Genomic DNA, 15483 nt, shown 5'->3' on the forward strand with positions numbered 1-15483 from the left:
CCCAAAGGAAACCCATGCAGACATAGGAAGAATGTGCAAGCTCTACACAGTCACCCGAGGTCAGAATCGAACCTGGGTCCCTGGCACTATGCTAACAACTGCGCCACCGTGCCACACTATAGCTTATTAATTACTGATCAATGATGTGAATTTTAAAAATTAAAGGGGGAGGGAAGTAGATTTTCCGTGCTCCCTCACGGCGTGTTTCTCGGTGGTGGAGGTGGCCCGTCATTGGCCAGTTGGGATATCCCATTGGATTTCCACCCCCCCCACCGCCGGGGGTTCATCGTCAGCGAGATCGGCTGGGAAATCCCTTCCAATTTGTCTGTTGTTGGGTTACCCAGCTTCAAATATTTTGACTATAAGAAACTAAACAGAATTTGCAGAGGCCTGAATCCCACTAATCTACACCTATGCAGTCTGTGCCGGTTCTGGACTGCATGTGCACAGCAGCACAATGTGCATGCATATAGACCAACCATGATTGGGCAGCGACAACAGGAGACAAATCCAAGAAACATGCCTTCCTGGGATGCCCACACTCGGGACATGGGATTGGAGGGCAAATTCTGGGAGAGTCCAGGAAAATACCAAATCAGCTGACCCTGGTTTTAATATAGAAGTGTTGTTTTTAGGGGGAATAAATTACAAAAAGAATGATGGATGCAAGTTAGGGCATTGGCAGTGGCATTTTGGACCTAAATTTTTGGAGGGTAGAGCAAGGGAGGCCAGTTAGGTGTGCATTGAAATAATCAAGTCTGAAAATAACAACGTGGATGAGGGTTTTCAGTAGCAGATAAGCTAAGGCAAGGGTACAGTTGGATGTTCATGGTGATGGTTGGGATATGTGGCAGGAAGCTCATCATGGGGTCAATATAACAAAAATTGTAAACAGCCTTGAAGCGATTATTATAGTCTGCAAAACTTGCAATTATTTCACTGGGTGTGACCTTTCATTATATGAATTTATAGCTTCTCTTGCCTTAAGTTAAATTTAAGTACATCGAAACACTATCATGGTACTGCATGAGTATAAAGACATCAGTAATAAGACTCCTTTTGAACAAGTAATCTGTGGGTAACTTGAACTATATCTTGTTAGTATTATTTCAATATAGTTGAAGTCCCATGTATTCTTCCACAGTATGTTTTCTGTGTTGTAATCCTTGCTGCTTTGATACTGCTGGACAATCAGCATGGAATTTCATTTACAAACAAATGTGATATTCAGGAAACTTCGCATTTTTAAATAGTTTCCATGTTAACTTCTATTTCTGCTAACATTCATTTTTAACATTCATTATCCCTTGATTTCAGATGCACTTATTCCTGTTTACTTACAATACTAAATAACTGACATGAAACGTGGTTAATTTGGAATGTTAAATGGGTATATGTCGAACCATATTATTTTGCTGTGAAAATTAACTTAATATGGCTGACTTTGAACATTATACCTTTTAGGAAATGGCCTGAAAATGCTGATGAAACGAGCCTTCAAATTCAAGGATTCACTATTGATGAAAATGATCCGGAATGTTTCTCAGCATGAAGGTGAAAGCAAAAATCTTTTCATTGTAAGTACTGTTGAGTGATTTGCCTCATTGTAAGTAGCGTACAGTGATTTACCTGGAGGAATTATCATATTGCTCATGGGATGTGTTGTTTTGGCTGCACCCATATGTGCATTAAAACAAAATTTCTTAATGATTGCCTTGACCATTACAGGGAGCTGCTTTTTTTTTGTTGCAAAGGTACAAATTTAACAATGCTTGCTTCTGTCATATTGTTGTTTCGAACCCACTTTGAGCATGGAGTTTCTAACTCTTGATTATCAAACACTAGTTTGATAGTGTGGCCTCTGACTAACAGGGTAATGGCCCCTCAGAACGGGGAGATGTAGTTTTTCTGGATTGCTTCTCCTTTGACTCGAATGAAATTGAATTATATGGCTCTCTGTTGATTCCACTTTCCAAGAAAATGTTTTGTCTGAATTATCCTCACTATGGAGCACATTGCCACACAAAAGATGATCCCATCCTTGATCTCTACCAGTCTCAACAGAAACAATTATCCATTTCATAAAACAGGCAGGCCTGTAATGCTTTATAATTAACCTGAACTAGAACTATGGTTTGGCTATATTGTGTTGTGGAAATGAAGGTGTAAAATAGCCTGTGTATTTGTATTTACCCATCGTTGGGTCATGATAAGCATGTGTAAGATGCCTTCTATGAAAATAAATCACCTAAATTTTAAAGTTTTAACCTTCAAACTGATTTAACAGTTAATTGAATATAATGTGGGTTTAGTGCACGTGTCTCGCGATAGTTTGGGAAAAATTAAACTTGGCCAATCTCTCAATACATTTGTTTGTACACATTTATCCTGAATGGATTAAGGAAGGTGATAGGTTTTTTTGCAGTTTATTTAAGTTTACATTGTTATATTTGTTAGTATTTTTTTATGTGCAGTTACTGTCGATACTTGCAAATAGCAGTCTAACCTGAGTTTTGCCGTTTTCAGGTTTATTTTAATGAGAATGACGATTAGCAAATATTAGGGTCCAAAGCTGAGCAAAGATTTATCAGGTCTGACAGCATCTGTGGAGAGAAAAGGGAGCTAATGTTTCAAGTCTGGATGACTCTTTGATTCGTCTTTGACAAAGGACTTGAAACGTAAGCCCCATTTTCTCTCCACAGATGCTGTCAGACCCGCTGAGATTGTCCAACATTTTCTGTTTTTGTTTCGGATTCCAGCATCCGTAGTAATTTTCTTTTATTGAAAGACTTATCAGCACAGTTTATCCCATTCATTCATAATCTAGACCATGAAATCAATTGCCCCTAACAAAGAACAGTAACCTATTATATCTTTCTGTATTGTTGGCTGCAATCCTCATTTTATTTTAAAACCTCCATCTATTAACTTTTAGATCCATATCCTGTGCAGTATTTATCATATACCCTATAGAAACTGGAACAACGGAGGTTGAGGGGCGACCTGATAGAGGTCTACAAAATTATGAGGGACATAGACAGTGGATAGTCAGAGGTTTTTCCCCAGGGTAGAGGGGTCAATTACTAGGGGGCATAGGTTTAAGGTGCGAGGGGCAAGGTTTAGAGGAAATGTACGAGGCAAGTTTTTTACACAGAGGGTAATGGATGTCTGGAACTCGCTGGCGGAGGAGGTGGTGGAAGCAGGGACGATAGTGACATTTAAGGGGCATCTTGACAACACATGAATAGGATGGGAATAGAGGGATACGGACCCAGGAAGTGTAGAAGATTTTAGTTTAGACGGGCAGCATGGTTGGCACAGGCTTGGAGGGCCGAAGGGCCTGTTCCTGTGCTGTACATTTCTTTGTTCTTGGAAACAAAAATGTATCCAACTATGTTAAAAAAGAATTGAGTTCAACAGCTTCAGACTGTGAATTCTCTCCTCCACCTTCACCCCATTTTTACTTCTATCAATTTATTTTCATTTTTTCCATCGAGCAAAATTATGAGGGGTATGTACAGGGTGGATAGGGAGCAGCTGTTCTCCTCAATTGAAGGTAAGTTACGAGGGGACACAAGTTCAAGGTTAGGGGCAAAAGATTTGAGGAAAAGCATTACTACCCAGAGGGTGGTGACGGTCTGGAATGCACTGCCTGGGAGAGTGGTAGAGGCAGGTTGCCTCACATCCTTTAAAAAAGTACCTAGATGAGCACTTGGCACGCCATAACATTCAAGGCTGTGGGCCACGTGCTAGCAAATGGGATTAGGTAGGCAGGTCAGATGTTTTTCATGCCTTGATGGGAGACTTGATAGTTCGAAGGGACACTTCTGTTTTTCTCTCACCATTGTTCACCCCCCCCCTCCCCTCACCTGACTTGGCTCATCTGTTCCCTATTCCTAATTGTCCTTTGGCACCCTTTGTTCTGCCATTAACACATTCTAATCCTTAATGTGCCACAAATGTGCCCTTCTTGGCCTTGATCACACCATTTACATTCCCTTTGCCTTTTTGTCCACAACACCTTTGTCAATCTCCACCTATAGTTGGCGCTCTATGCAGCCCCACCTCTCCATAGCCCCCCCCCCAACTCCCACAACAGTACAGATCTGACCCTATTTCAAGTTCTCTGTTTTAACAAAGAGTTATCCAGACTCAAAACATTAGCGCCCTTCTCTCTCCACAGATGCTGTCAGACCTGCTGTGATCGTCCAGTATTTTTTGCTTTTGTTTCAGATTCCAGCATCCGCAGTAATTTGCTTTTATTTACTTTACAAAATTGTCCATTGCAGGGGTCACGTGATGTGACCATGTGAATAGCTAAATTTCTGTGAGCTCTGGCGCTACTCAGTCTATAATCCTTTAATTTGTAACGCTCACACAGTTCGTGTTTAATTAATCCTGGAGTGAGAACTCCATATTATGTCCCTGGACGATTTCCAACTAAACCTTGATGATAGAATGGCAAAAGATATTACGAAAATCGTCGACAAAAAAGAGCAGTCAGAAGTGACTGGGGTGACTCTTCAACATTGCGATTTAGAGAGTGAACAGGCTTTCGAACCGGCACATTCAAAAGAGATTACAAATGATGACTGCAATTGATGAGAATCTCGGTCTGTTCGCACAAAGTATCAGTACTCATACTGTAGAACTGCAGAATACTGATAAAAGCCTTGACGAAGCGGACGAGAGAATTAGTACTGACGAAAATGCAACTTCTTTGGTGGAGGCCTGCTTACCATCTTTGGAAAGGCAGTTGCATGGTCTGTCAGAATTCCTTGATGACCTGGAAATCCGAGGCCAGAGGGAGAATGTTCTTTTTTTTTTTAAATTTAGAGTAGCCAATTATTTTTTCAAATTAAGGGACAATTTAGCGTGGCCAATCCACCTAACCTGCACATCTTTGGGTTGTGGGGGTGAAACCCACGCAGACACTGGGAGAATGTGCAAACTCCACACGGACAGGGTTTCGAACCCGGGTCCTCAGCGCCGTAGGCAGCAATACTAACCACTGTGCCACCGTGCTGCCCCAGAAGCAGAATGTCCTGATTGTCGGTTTGCCAGAATGAGCTGAAGGTAAGTTCCCAGTTAAATTCTTTGGGGGTTGGCGACCACATTGTCTTGACTTTGAAACAAAAGGTGGGCATGTTAAATTAGAAATGGCAGTCGGAACGGTGCCTCACGGTGCCGAGGTCCCAGGTTCGATCTCGCCTCTGGGTCACTGTCTGTGTGGAGTTTACACATTCTCTCTGTGTCTGCGTGAGTCTCACCCCCACAACCCAAAGATGTGCAGGGGGTGGATTGGCCACGCTAAATTGCCCCTTAATTGGGAAAAAAAAAATTAGGTACTCTAAATTTAAAATGTATTAAATTAGAAAGGACACATCATATCTTGCCTCTGAAGTCGAGGGGCAACCAATGAACCAGGCCCATAATAATCTGTTTTCATAACTTCAAGGATCAAATGTATTGGAGGCAGCTCGATGTAATGGAGCCTTGCTGTATGATGGAGCAAAGGCCTTTTTTCAAGATTTCTCAGCGGCAGTACAACAGAGACGCATGAGGTTTGATCAAGTTAAAAACACCTGAAGGCCATTGGAGTGCAATATGCCCTACTGTATCAGCTACACTAAGGGTGACACCCGACAATTCTATAAAGACGTTTGACAATCTGGCTAAAGCCTTGGCTTTTGTCATCTCCATGGAAGGCAATCATTTGGAGTAACAGACTGCAGTTTACTGTATAATCCAGACTCTCTCCCTTGTCATTATAATTCCTTCCTGATACTGTGTTATTATTTTTCATTCTGACAGAGATGATTTACCAATTGACCACTACAATGAGTTATCCTTAAGTAATAGGTGGACCCTCCACAGCGACCCCCTGCCAAAAGGGACACTCCCTCCCCCCATTCCACAGACCCATTAGCTGCAAGACATTCATATCTTTCGAGTCATGGTCTGTGATTGACAGCTTCAACAAAGAGAGTTAAGTGCAGTGAAATCACATATTTGATCGATTGGAATGCACTCAGCTTTTTTTGATGTGGTCAATGTTGCAAACATTGGGGTTCATCACTTAGGCCACTAACCCATGATGGTAGATGAATTAATCAAAACTGCAGATGGTTTGTAGAAACTGTTAATCACAGACCACTGCTAGAAAGCTATGAATGGTGTGCAGCTAGTGGATCTGTGGGAACCAGACACATGTCACACCTGCTTCCTTCCAGCAATGGACATGTGGTGCTGCAAGTTAAGTGTCTGTAATTCTTCGCACTGCCCCTTTCCGGACTGCTCTCTAGCCAGACAACGGTCTCATTTCTGGAGGGGCGGGCTCTGTGAGGAGTGGTCCCTTTAGGCAGGTGGTCACTGTGGAGGGTCTCTCTGTTACAGGGGTCCCTGTGGGGCGGGGGTCTCCCCATCACAGGGATCCTTGTGGGGGGGGTCTTCCTATCTAGCGGAGGGGGGGGGGGGGGGGGGGGGGCATCACCTTGGGCAGCAATTCGGATTTTTCCTCAGCGCCCGATTCTCCGTCCCATTGGGGAATGCATTCCGGGCATCCTGAAACGGAGAATTCCACCCTCTGCCTTTCCTTAAAAAGGAGAAAGCTAACATAGCTTTGTTGCAGGAAACTCATTTAAATGACGAGGAGCACCAGAAATTGAAGCGGGACTGGGTGGGACAGGTGGTTTGTTTTGCCTCATTCTCGACCAGAGTTATGCTTTTAGTAAATGAGAATGTGCCATTTATACTGGAGGACTGTATGATGGAAAAGGGGGAAAGATGTGTAATTGCTAAGGGGATGCTGCATGGGGAACGTATTTGAATGATGATTGTCTATGACCCTCCAAACTACTCTCCTGATTCTGTTACTAAGTCGTTATGGATTTTGCCGAATTAGTTTCAATAAATTCCTTCATAGGTGGGGACTTCAACTGCCATCATAATCCTTTGATTAACAAACTTGTCATAACTAAGAAGCCTATCACATTAGGCAAAGGCATTGATATGGAGTACTTGGGTGTTTGGAGAATGTTGCATCCCAAAGACAGAGTTCACCAATTTCTCTGCTCCACACCAATGTAATACTAGAATTGATTATTTTTTCATGTCCCAAACAATATTTAATTCAGTGGATTCCCGCTCTGTCACTAGTATTGTAGTCTTCGATCATGCCCTGGAGATTTAGTGCATCTGTGCTGAAGAATCATAACTTTACCTTGTACTTCAAGGTCGAATTTGCTCTCTTTTATTCAGACTATTCTCTCTCTGAATTAAGCCTGTGGAAAACCTGCAAGGTTTTTGCAAGAGGTTCGGTCATTTTGTATATGGCAAAAAGCATAATATGCTTTTAAGCGGTGAAACAGATAGGGAGTATTGTAGGAATCCTAGCCACTCAATGCTTCAAGGAATTAACACAATCCGAATGGCACTGGCCTCCTTGCTGGCTCTACATGCTGAGAGGAGTATAAGTTTACTGAAAAAAAAACTTTCAGTTGGGGGGGGGGGGGGGGGGGTGGAAGAGTAGATATTTGGCTTTCAGAAGACGGACATTAGTGCTACTTCTCTGTGCTAGATTCCAAGGGTAATAGCACGATTAAGATTAGGCGGCACGGTGGCACAGTGATTATCACTGTGCCAGGGTCCCAGGTTTGATTCCCGGCTTGGGTCACTGTTTGTGCGGAGTCTGCACGTTCTCCCCGTGTCTGTGTGGGTTTCCTCCGGGTGCTCCGGTTTCCTCCTACAAGTCCCGAAAGATGTGCTGTGAGGTAATTTGGACATTCTGAATTCTCCCTCAGCATACCCCAACAGGCGCCAGAATGTGGCGACTAGGGACTTTTCACAGTAACTTAATTGCAGTGTTAATGTAAGCCTACTTGTGACAATAAAGATTATTCTTATTAAGTCCAAAGATGTGCCCGTTAGGTGGATTGGCCATGCTAAATTGCCCCTTAGTGTTCAAAGATGTGCAGGTAAAATGGGTTACGGGGATAGGGTGGGTAAGTGGGCCTGGGTATGGTGCTCTTTCAGAAGGTCTGTGCAGATTTGATTGGCTGAAGGGCCTCCTTCTGCATTGGAGGAATTCTATCTTCTAAGAAGGAGGATATTAATTGGGCATTTAAAAGCTTTTATGCTGGTCAGTCAAGAGATGCACCGATACATAGGGAGCATTTTTCTCTTTCTTTAAACGCGCAACAATTTCTGAGGACCCCAAAATGCTCCCATTTCTAAGGGGGAAGTGGTATTTGCCTTGAGGGATCTTCCGTTTGGTAAAGCCTGGGTGCTGATGGTTTTGGGAGTTAATTTAATAAGAAGATTAAAGACTTGCTAATAGATCCTCTGATTGGTATGTATAATCATTCATTCAAAGCAGGTCTGCTACTTCAGTCACTTCGAGAAGCGAATGTAATGTTGTTGACGGATGGCCTTATTTATATTACAAGAAGACTTGTAGATGAAACTATAAACTATTTATTAACATTAACAGTGGGTCAAATATATACAAAATAACAAATGAACAACCGTATGAACATGCGCAAGCAGCCTCTATCTCCCAGCTCCCCAGTCAGTTTGAGGTCACCTGACTCGACATTCACTTATATACTAATGAGACTCTTAGTGGTTAGAATTACAACACAACCATGATATCACAACATCCCCTTTCCTTTGAAGGAATAAATTAATACATTATCATCAGTATATTTACATTGCGTGGGTCTCACCACCACAACCTAAAGCTGTGCAGAGTAGGTGGATTGTCCACGCTAAATTGACCCTTAATTGGAAAAAAATGAATTGGGTACTTTAAATTTATTTTTAAAAAGGTACATTTACATGGTATATCATTAGCCTGTGTCTAACGGTGTTAATATTTTTTCTTTAAAATTTTAAAAACTGGTTTAACAAATCTATCTATATATATCTATATATATCTATATATATATATATATATATGTACTGACACGCGCACACACACACACACACACACACACACACACACACACACACACAAAAGAACTACAAGCATAGTATGTACAAATAGTCCAAATCTACAAATTAAGTCAATCAGGTTTTCTTCTGACTCTGGTTGATCTTCGCAAAGTTTGACCTTGCTGCTCAGAACTTGTAGATTCAATGTTCATGACATTCTCATGCTCAGGAACTGCTGAACTATCTGACACTGCAGCTGACGTTGGTTCTGATGTTGATTCGTCATCAAACATGTAGTTGTGAAAGTCTTCTCTGTTTTTCAAGAGTGCGTGACGATTTCTTCTTCAACCCAACCCATGCGTGACGTTTTATTCTTAAAACTAATCCTTCCTCTGTCTGTACATTGGAGGGACGAAGTGCTACTTCTTCAAGAAAATGGCTTTTCTCAACCAATTGCCTGAATCTTCTATTCTCACAATGTCATCACTACTCAGAGGTAGAAAGTTCTAGACTCGCTATCATAGAATTGTTTTTGTTTTGCTTTAATGTTTAGCATTTCCTGCAGTACCACTGCATTCTTCTCTTTTCCAAGTATGGAAGTGTGGTACACAACCTTCAATTCGTGAGTGAATCTGCTGGCGATCTACCATGTGACAATGGTGACGCTTAGTAACGCTGAATTTGCTGATAATGTTCTCAAAATCGTTGGAGTGTTGATTGAATCCGTTGTGGATGCTATATACCAACTGCACTAGACCTAATTCTTCACAGGACTGATCAGCTAATAATGAATCCAAGCTCTTGGATACAATACAGAATGGGACGGAGAATTAAGTGATGGCGAATTTTTTGATGGCTCTGTTGTTACTCCAACAAACAATGATGTTTCATCACTGGAGACTGTCTTCCACTCTGCTAACTGATTTGCGGTTGAGCTTAGAGTAACAATTCTGAGCAACGTGATTTTTTTCCTTGGCATTTGAAACAAAACTTGCCGAATGCTGGACACTGCCTTGGTTTGTGCCTTTGACCAGATCTTTTACACAGAAATAGATCTTTAACCTGTTTGTTGGTCTGCAAGGAGCTGCAGGAACTTTCCCGCCTTTTTAGAAAAGGAGCGGCAACCGGAGTGCTTCCCTCCAAGAAGATGTGCCATTACTGAGGAACATTTTAAGAATGCTGTGCTGCTAGCTCATGAGCCTGACAAATCTTAACTGTTTGTTCCAAGGACAGCTTTGATTCCCTCAGCAACCGTTCAACTTATTTTCATTCACACCAAACATAGTTTGGTGTGAATGAAGCATAGTTTGGTCCCGAATCATGGAAGATTCAGGCAGCACGGGAGCATAGTGGTTTGCACTGTGGCTTCACAGCGCCAGGGTCCCTATTTCAATTCCCGGCTTCGGTCACTGTCTGTGCAGAGTCTGCACGTTCTCCCCGTGTCTGTGTGGGTTTCATCCAGGTTCTCTGGTTTCCTCCCACAGTCCAAAGACGTGCAGGTTTGGTAGATTGGCCATGCTAAATTGCCCTTGGTGTCCAAAATGTTTAGGAGGGGGTTATTGTGTTACGGGGATAGGGTGGAAGTGAGGGCTTAAGTACGTTGGTGCAGATCGTTGGGCCGAATGGCCTCTTCTGCACTGTTCTATGTTCTATTCCACCACAGAAAAATTACAGGTTTTAGCTTTTAACTTTACATCAGTGATGAAATGATCCATGGATTTTCTGTAAACTTGATCTAGAACACAAGTGTTTATAAATTTCATTCTTTCTGCGGGTGCAATATTCATCAAATCTTCAAATTACTTTGTTAAAATTTTTACTATCTTCATAGTTTGCAAATTTGAATGTATTAAACACAGCAATTGCTTCGGGCCCTGCCGCTGTTAGGAGCATCTACCTTCGCGAATCTGATTGATTTTCTAAATTTACTGCAGTAAGAAAAATATTAAATCGTTGTTTAAACACATGCCTGTTGCTGTCTACATTACCATGTAATCTGAGACTCATTGGTGGCTTCCTCTCTCTCCCAGCTCCCTCATCAGTCTGAGGCCACCTGACTCTAACATTCACATATACTAATGAGACTCCTAGTGGCCAGTCGGTGAATTACAATACAATCATGATATCATTACACTGGATATCTCCTTAATTTTGAAGGCAAGCAAGAGCCCTGAGGAATGTACATCCTATAGGCTGACTTCACTCTTGAAGATAGATTTGAATTTGTTGTCTAAAATTTTGGCGATGTGTCTCGAAGAAATTCTCCCCCTGATTATCCGGGGCAATCATACTGGGTTCATAAAGGCTGAAATTCATTCAACAATGTTAGCCGATTATTAAATATTATTCAGGTTTTCCGAAAGCATGCGATAGCCAACTTAATGATCTCTATAGATGCAAAAAACGTTTTTGACCGAGTGGAGTGGAATTATTCTATGCCCTGCAGAATATTGGGTTGGGAGGGCAGTTTGTAAAGTGGCTTTGTAACGATCCACTGGTGGTATTTCTTACTAACAGTTTTGGTTTTGATCATTTTAGTCTTCAATGAAGAACTGGACAGGATTGCCAGTTATCCCTGTTATGCAGTAGCTATTGAGCCCTTAATGGAGGCAATTCGACAGAATCCTTTGGTGTTTTAGTTGTCTCGAGTGGGAAGCAGCATACGATCATGTTACATGTGCACGATATGTTCCTGCTATTTTTGGTATTGTGGGTAATTTAGGCTCCTTCTTGGGCTATTAAATTAGCCCCCACTCGCATCTATAAAGTGGCTCCTACTTCGTTGGTCCTCCTTATCATGGCTGGACCATCTTCTTCTTTGGCGATCACTGCTAACGAATATGATTGTCCACCTAAGAAACTCCGTGTCACTGGTCATGGTATCTGTGGGTCCTTTCATGGCTGATGAGCCCGATCCTAGATCAGCATCTTTGACCACACACTTGGCTGGTGTTTCTGGTAGGTGGAATTGGTTCTTGGACTCAAGATCGCTGGTATTCCTTTCGTAGGCTCCTTTTCCAGAACTACTCCTGCCGTTGGGTTTTCTCGAAGAATTGTGTTCTTTCAATTAGGAGGTTCCTCCAAGTAGAACTTTTCTGAGTAAGAGTCTCCCAGGCATTGCATTTCTTAAGTAAGAAGTCTTACATCACCAGGTTAAAGTCCAACAGGTTTGTTTCGAATCGCTAGCTTTTAGAGCACTGCTCCTTCCTCAGGTGAATGAAGAGGTAGATTCCAGAAACATTTATATAGACAAAGTCAAAGATGCAATATGATTCTTCGAATGCGAGTCTTTGCAGGTAATTAAGGCGTTACAGGTCCAGATGGAGCAGGTTAAAGAGGTGTGAATTGTCTCAAGCCAGGACAGTTGGTAGGATTTCGCAAGCCCAGGCCAGATGGTGGGGGATGAATGTAATGCGACATGAATCCAAGGTCCTGGTTGAGGCCATACTTGTGTGCGTAACTTGGCTATAAGTTTCTGCTCGGTGATTTTGCGTTGTTGCGCGTTCTGAAGGCCGCCTTGGAGAACGCTTACCCGAAGATCAGAGGCTGAATGCCTTTGACTGCTGAAGTGTTCTCCGACTGGAAGGGAACATTCCCCCCATTCCAACCCCGGCATCTCCACATCATGGCATTTCTTAAGGTAAGTTTTCAGGGTGTCTTTGAAGTGCTTCCTTTGTCCTCTTGTTCGGGAGCCTTCCTAGAACTGGGCGAAGAAGATTTGCTTTGGCAGTCGGGTCTCTGGCATCCTAAGCATGTGTTAGACCCAGCGGAGTTAGTTTTGGGTGGTCATGACCTCTGTGTTGGTGCTCTTGACCTCTTCAAGGACGCTGATGTTAGTCCGCCTGTCCTCTCAGCTGATGCAGGGAATCCGTCTCAGACATAGTTGATGGTACCTCTCCAGGGCTTTACGTCCTTTACCAACCCGCCCCACGAGAAGATCCGGTCTCTCCATCAAGATCAACAAAAAAAACCTCCCAAATGTGGAGAATTTCTCCTACCAAGGGAACCACCTCTCATTTAAAGCTTACTTTGCCGTGATTCAACATTGTATCCAATCCGCAAGTGCTGTCTTTGAATGCCTAAGGATGGGTATCTCCGGCGACCACGACATCTGTGCTAATATCAAGATCCTGGTTTTGTTGGTTGTCCTCCCAACTGTTCCATACGGCTCAAACTTGGACAAACTTGGCTGGGTAGAATACCACTGATTAAGATGAATGTGTTGCTTAGATTGTTATGTCCTTTACAGATGCTATCAATTTTGATTTCTGCTAAGGTCTTAAAGGAAATTAATGTGGCGTTTAGCTCCTTTAATTGGAATCAGAAGCGATCTCATTCAAAATTGGCCAAATTTCAACTTCCTTGTTCAAAGGGAGGAATGAGGATGCCGAATATTAAGATGCATCAATTAGCCCTGCATCTCAGATGTATACCAGAATGGGTAAGAGGGGACCATACCTCCATTTAGCTTGATATTGAAGCTGGCCAGTCTGAATACTCCTTATAAACCCTGTTGCTCCTCAGTGGTTTCAGGACTGCGCCAAACAAGTATGAGAATCCAATAATCGGCAACACTCGGAGACCGTGGATGATGGTCCGTGAGTTAGAAGACAGATTTTTAAAAAATAAATTTAGGGTACCCAATTATTTTTTCCAATTAAGGGGCAATTTAGAGTGGCCAATCCACCTGTTCTGCACATCTTTTGGGTTGTGTGGGCGAAACCAACTGGGAGACACTGGGAGAATGTGCAAACTCCACACGGACAGTGATCCAGGGCCGGGATGGAAGGTAGATTTAATTTGACTTCCAACTCTTTCTTATTCAGGATAACCCAGATTTCCCACCAGCTCTTTTACACCATGGTTTTGATAGTTGGAAGGATAGGTGACTAATTTGGCTCGGGGACATGTTTTGGGATGCTTCTTTATTATCTTTTGAGCAACTGTGTCAACAATATGAAGTCCCAAGATACTATTTGTTGGATGTCTACAACAGAGAGATTTTATTCTCAATAAGATACGTCTTCAACATGATGCTTGTTTCTTTCCGGTGGAAAGAAATCCTGTTATCTACAGAACCAAGAAATTAATTAGCAAATTCTTTGACACATTATGTTCTTGATTATTTACGAATGCGCTCGAGGCTCTGCAGTCTCGGGGGAAAAGATCTCGCAGTGAATGTTGATGAGAACCGGGACACTATCTGGAAAATGCTAATAGAATTTCAGTCTGCAATAGAACGAAGGAGACCCAACTTAAAATATTGCACTGTCTGCATGTTACATCAAGTTTAAGACACAGGATAGACCCTGCTATATCCTCATAGTGCCAAAAATGCAAACCAGCGAGAGGAGACTATGCACATTGTTTCTGGTCCTGTTTCAAAATTAAATTCTACTGGTCAGGCATACTTAAAGAGTTGAGAAGATATTTGATACGGCCTGAGAGTTTGATCTTTTGTTCTTAGCTCTGGGTCTCCCAGACAAAAAGATAATTGACTCCGATAAAAGAAAAGTTGTACAGTATCCTAAAATTTACAGCATGGAAGAATATCCTTTGTTCCTGGATTAGCGATAAGCATTCTTCTGTTCGGAATTGACATAAAATTATTATGGATTGCATCCCAATGCAATTTCTAGCCTATATACTCCGATCCAAATCGGATGCATTCCGTAGCTTGTGATTTCTGACTCCTACAAGGTTTTCCATAGGTTATGTAGTATTGCCTCTAATACTCGAGATGTGACGGTCTGAACCATTTGCCATATTTTTATGGCTTTATCCTATTTTTTCCTCCACCCTATTACTTGTTCTCTCTACGCTTTGTATATGTGGAAGCGCGGGGTTTTCCGAATCAACTGCGTTGGTTTGCTCCTAACATTGATCACGCAGTAATGTACCAGTTTTGAGGGTGTGTTGTATTGTTTGTAAAAATGGAAAAACTCTTAATAAAAATATATATTTTTAAATTGTCCATTACTCTTGCACAGGCAAAGTAATCAACAGGACTGTCTCCTTGAATAAGAAGTTGTGGATACATCATTTTTGGATCTTTATTTTCAAAATTATGCTTTCCAAATTTGTTGATATGCTTTCCAAATGTTGGGTTCCTTCTTTGCTGTCTCATGCTTAAAGTTTTTTCCACCCTCTGTCAGTTTATCTTTGTACCTTTTCTGGCCCAAGCAGTACCTTAAATAGCTCAATTAGCTGTCTTCTCCAAGTTAGAATAAAATGAGTTACTCATTGCCTGTTTATTCATGAATGAATTAGTGATAGTATTTTGTGTTTTAACCTACTTCATTCTATTTGGGATGCCATTGATAAATTGCAGGAACTTTGTGGGGACAAGCACTGAGCAGCAGATTTGTACTGTTTACACTGTTTTATTTTGAATTCTATAATGTTATGTGAATGAAATTGAACTAAAAATGGGATCTTCCCAGTTTACTAATCTGTGGAACCTGCCAGTTAAGTACACCTCGCCACTGAAAGCTTCGCGCAGTGGAATCTCACTCTTGCCACTAATAAGCTTTAAAATGTGCTGGATTT

The 15483-nt window shown here is 41.9% G+C and overlaps 1 protein-coding gene across 3 annotated transcripts in view; it reads left to right on the top strand.

Annotated features, from left to right (window-relative positions):
* The window catches only part of kifap3a (kinesin-associated protein 3a), a 301592-nt gene that overhangs the window by 159897 nt on the left and 126212 nt on the right, over positions 1-15483 (top strand). For all 3 annotated transcript variants that reach the window (XM_038794573.1, XM_038794572.1, XM_038794574.1), the window contains one exon: positions 1465-1577. In XM_038794573.1, coding sequence (XP_038650501.1) covers positions 1465-1577 — 113 coding nt within the window. The remainder of the gene's footprint in view (positions 1-1464; positions 1578-15483) is intronic.

Source organism: Scyliorhinus canicula, chromosome 4 (assembly GCF_902713615.1).
Source record: "Scyliorhinus canicula chromosome 4, sScyCan1.1, whole genome shotgun sequence".
Lineage (NCBI taxonomy): Eukaryota > Metazoa > Chordata > Chondrichthyes > Carcharhiniformes > Scyliorhinidae > Scyliorhinus > Scyliorhinus canicula.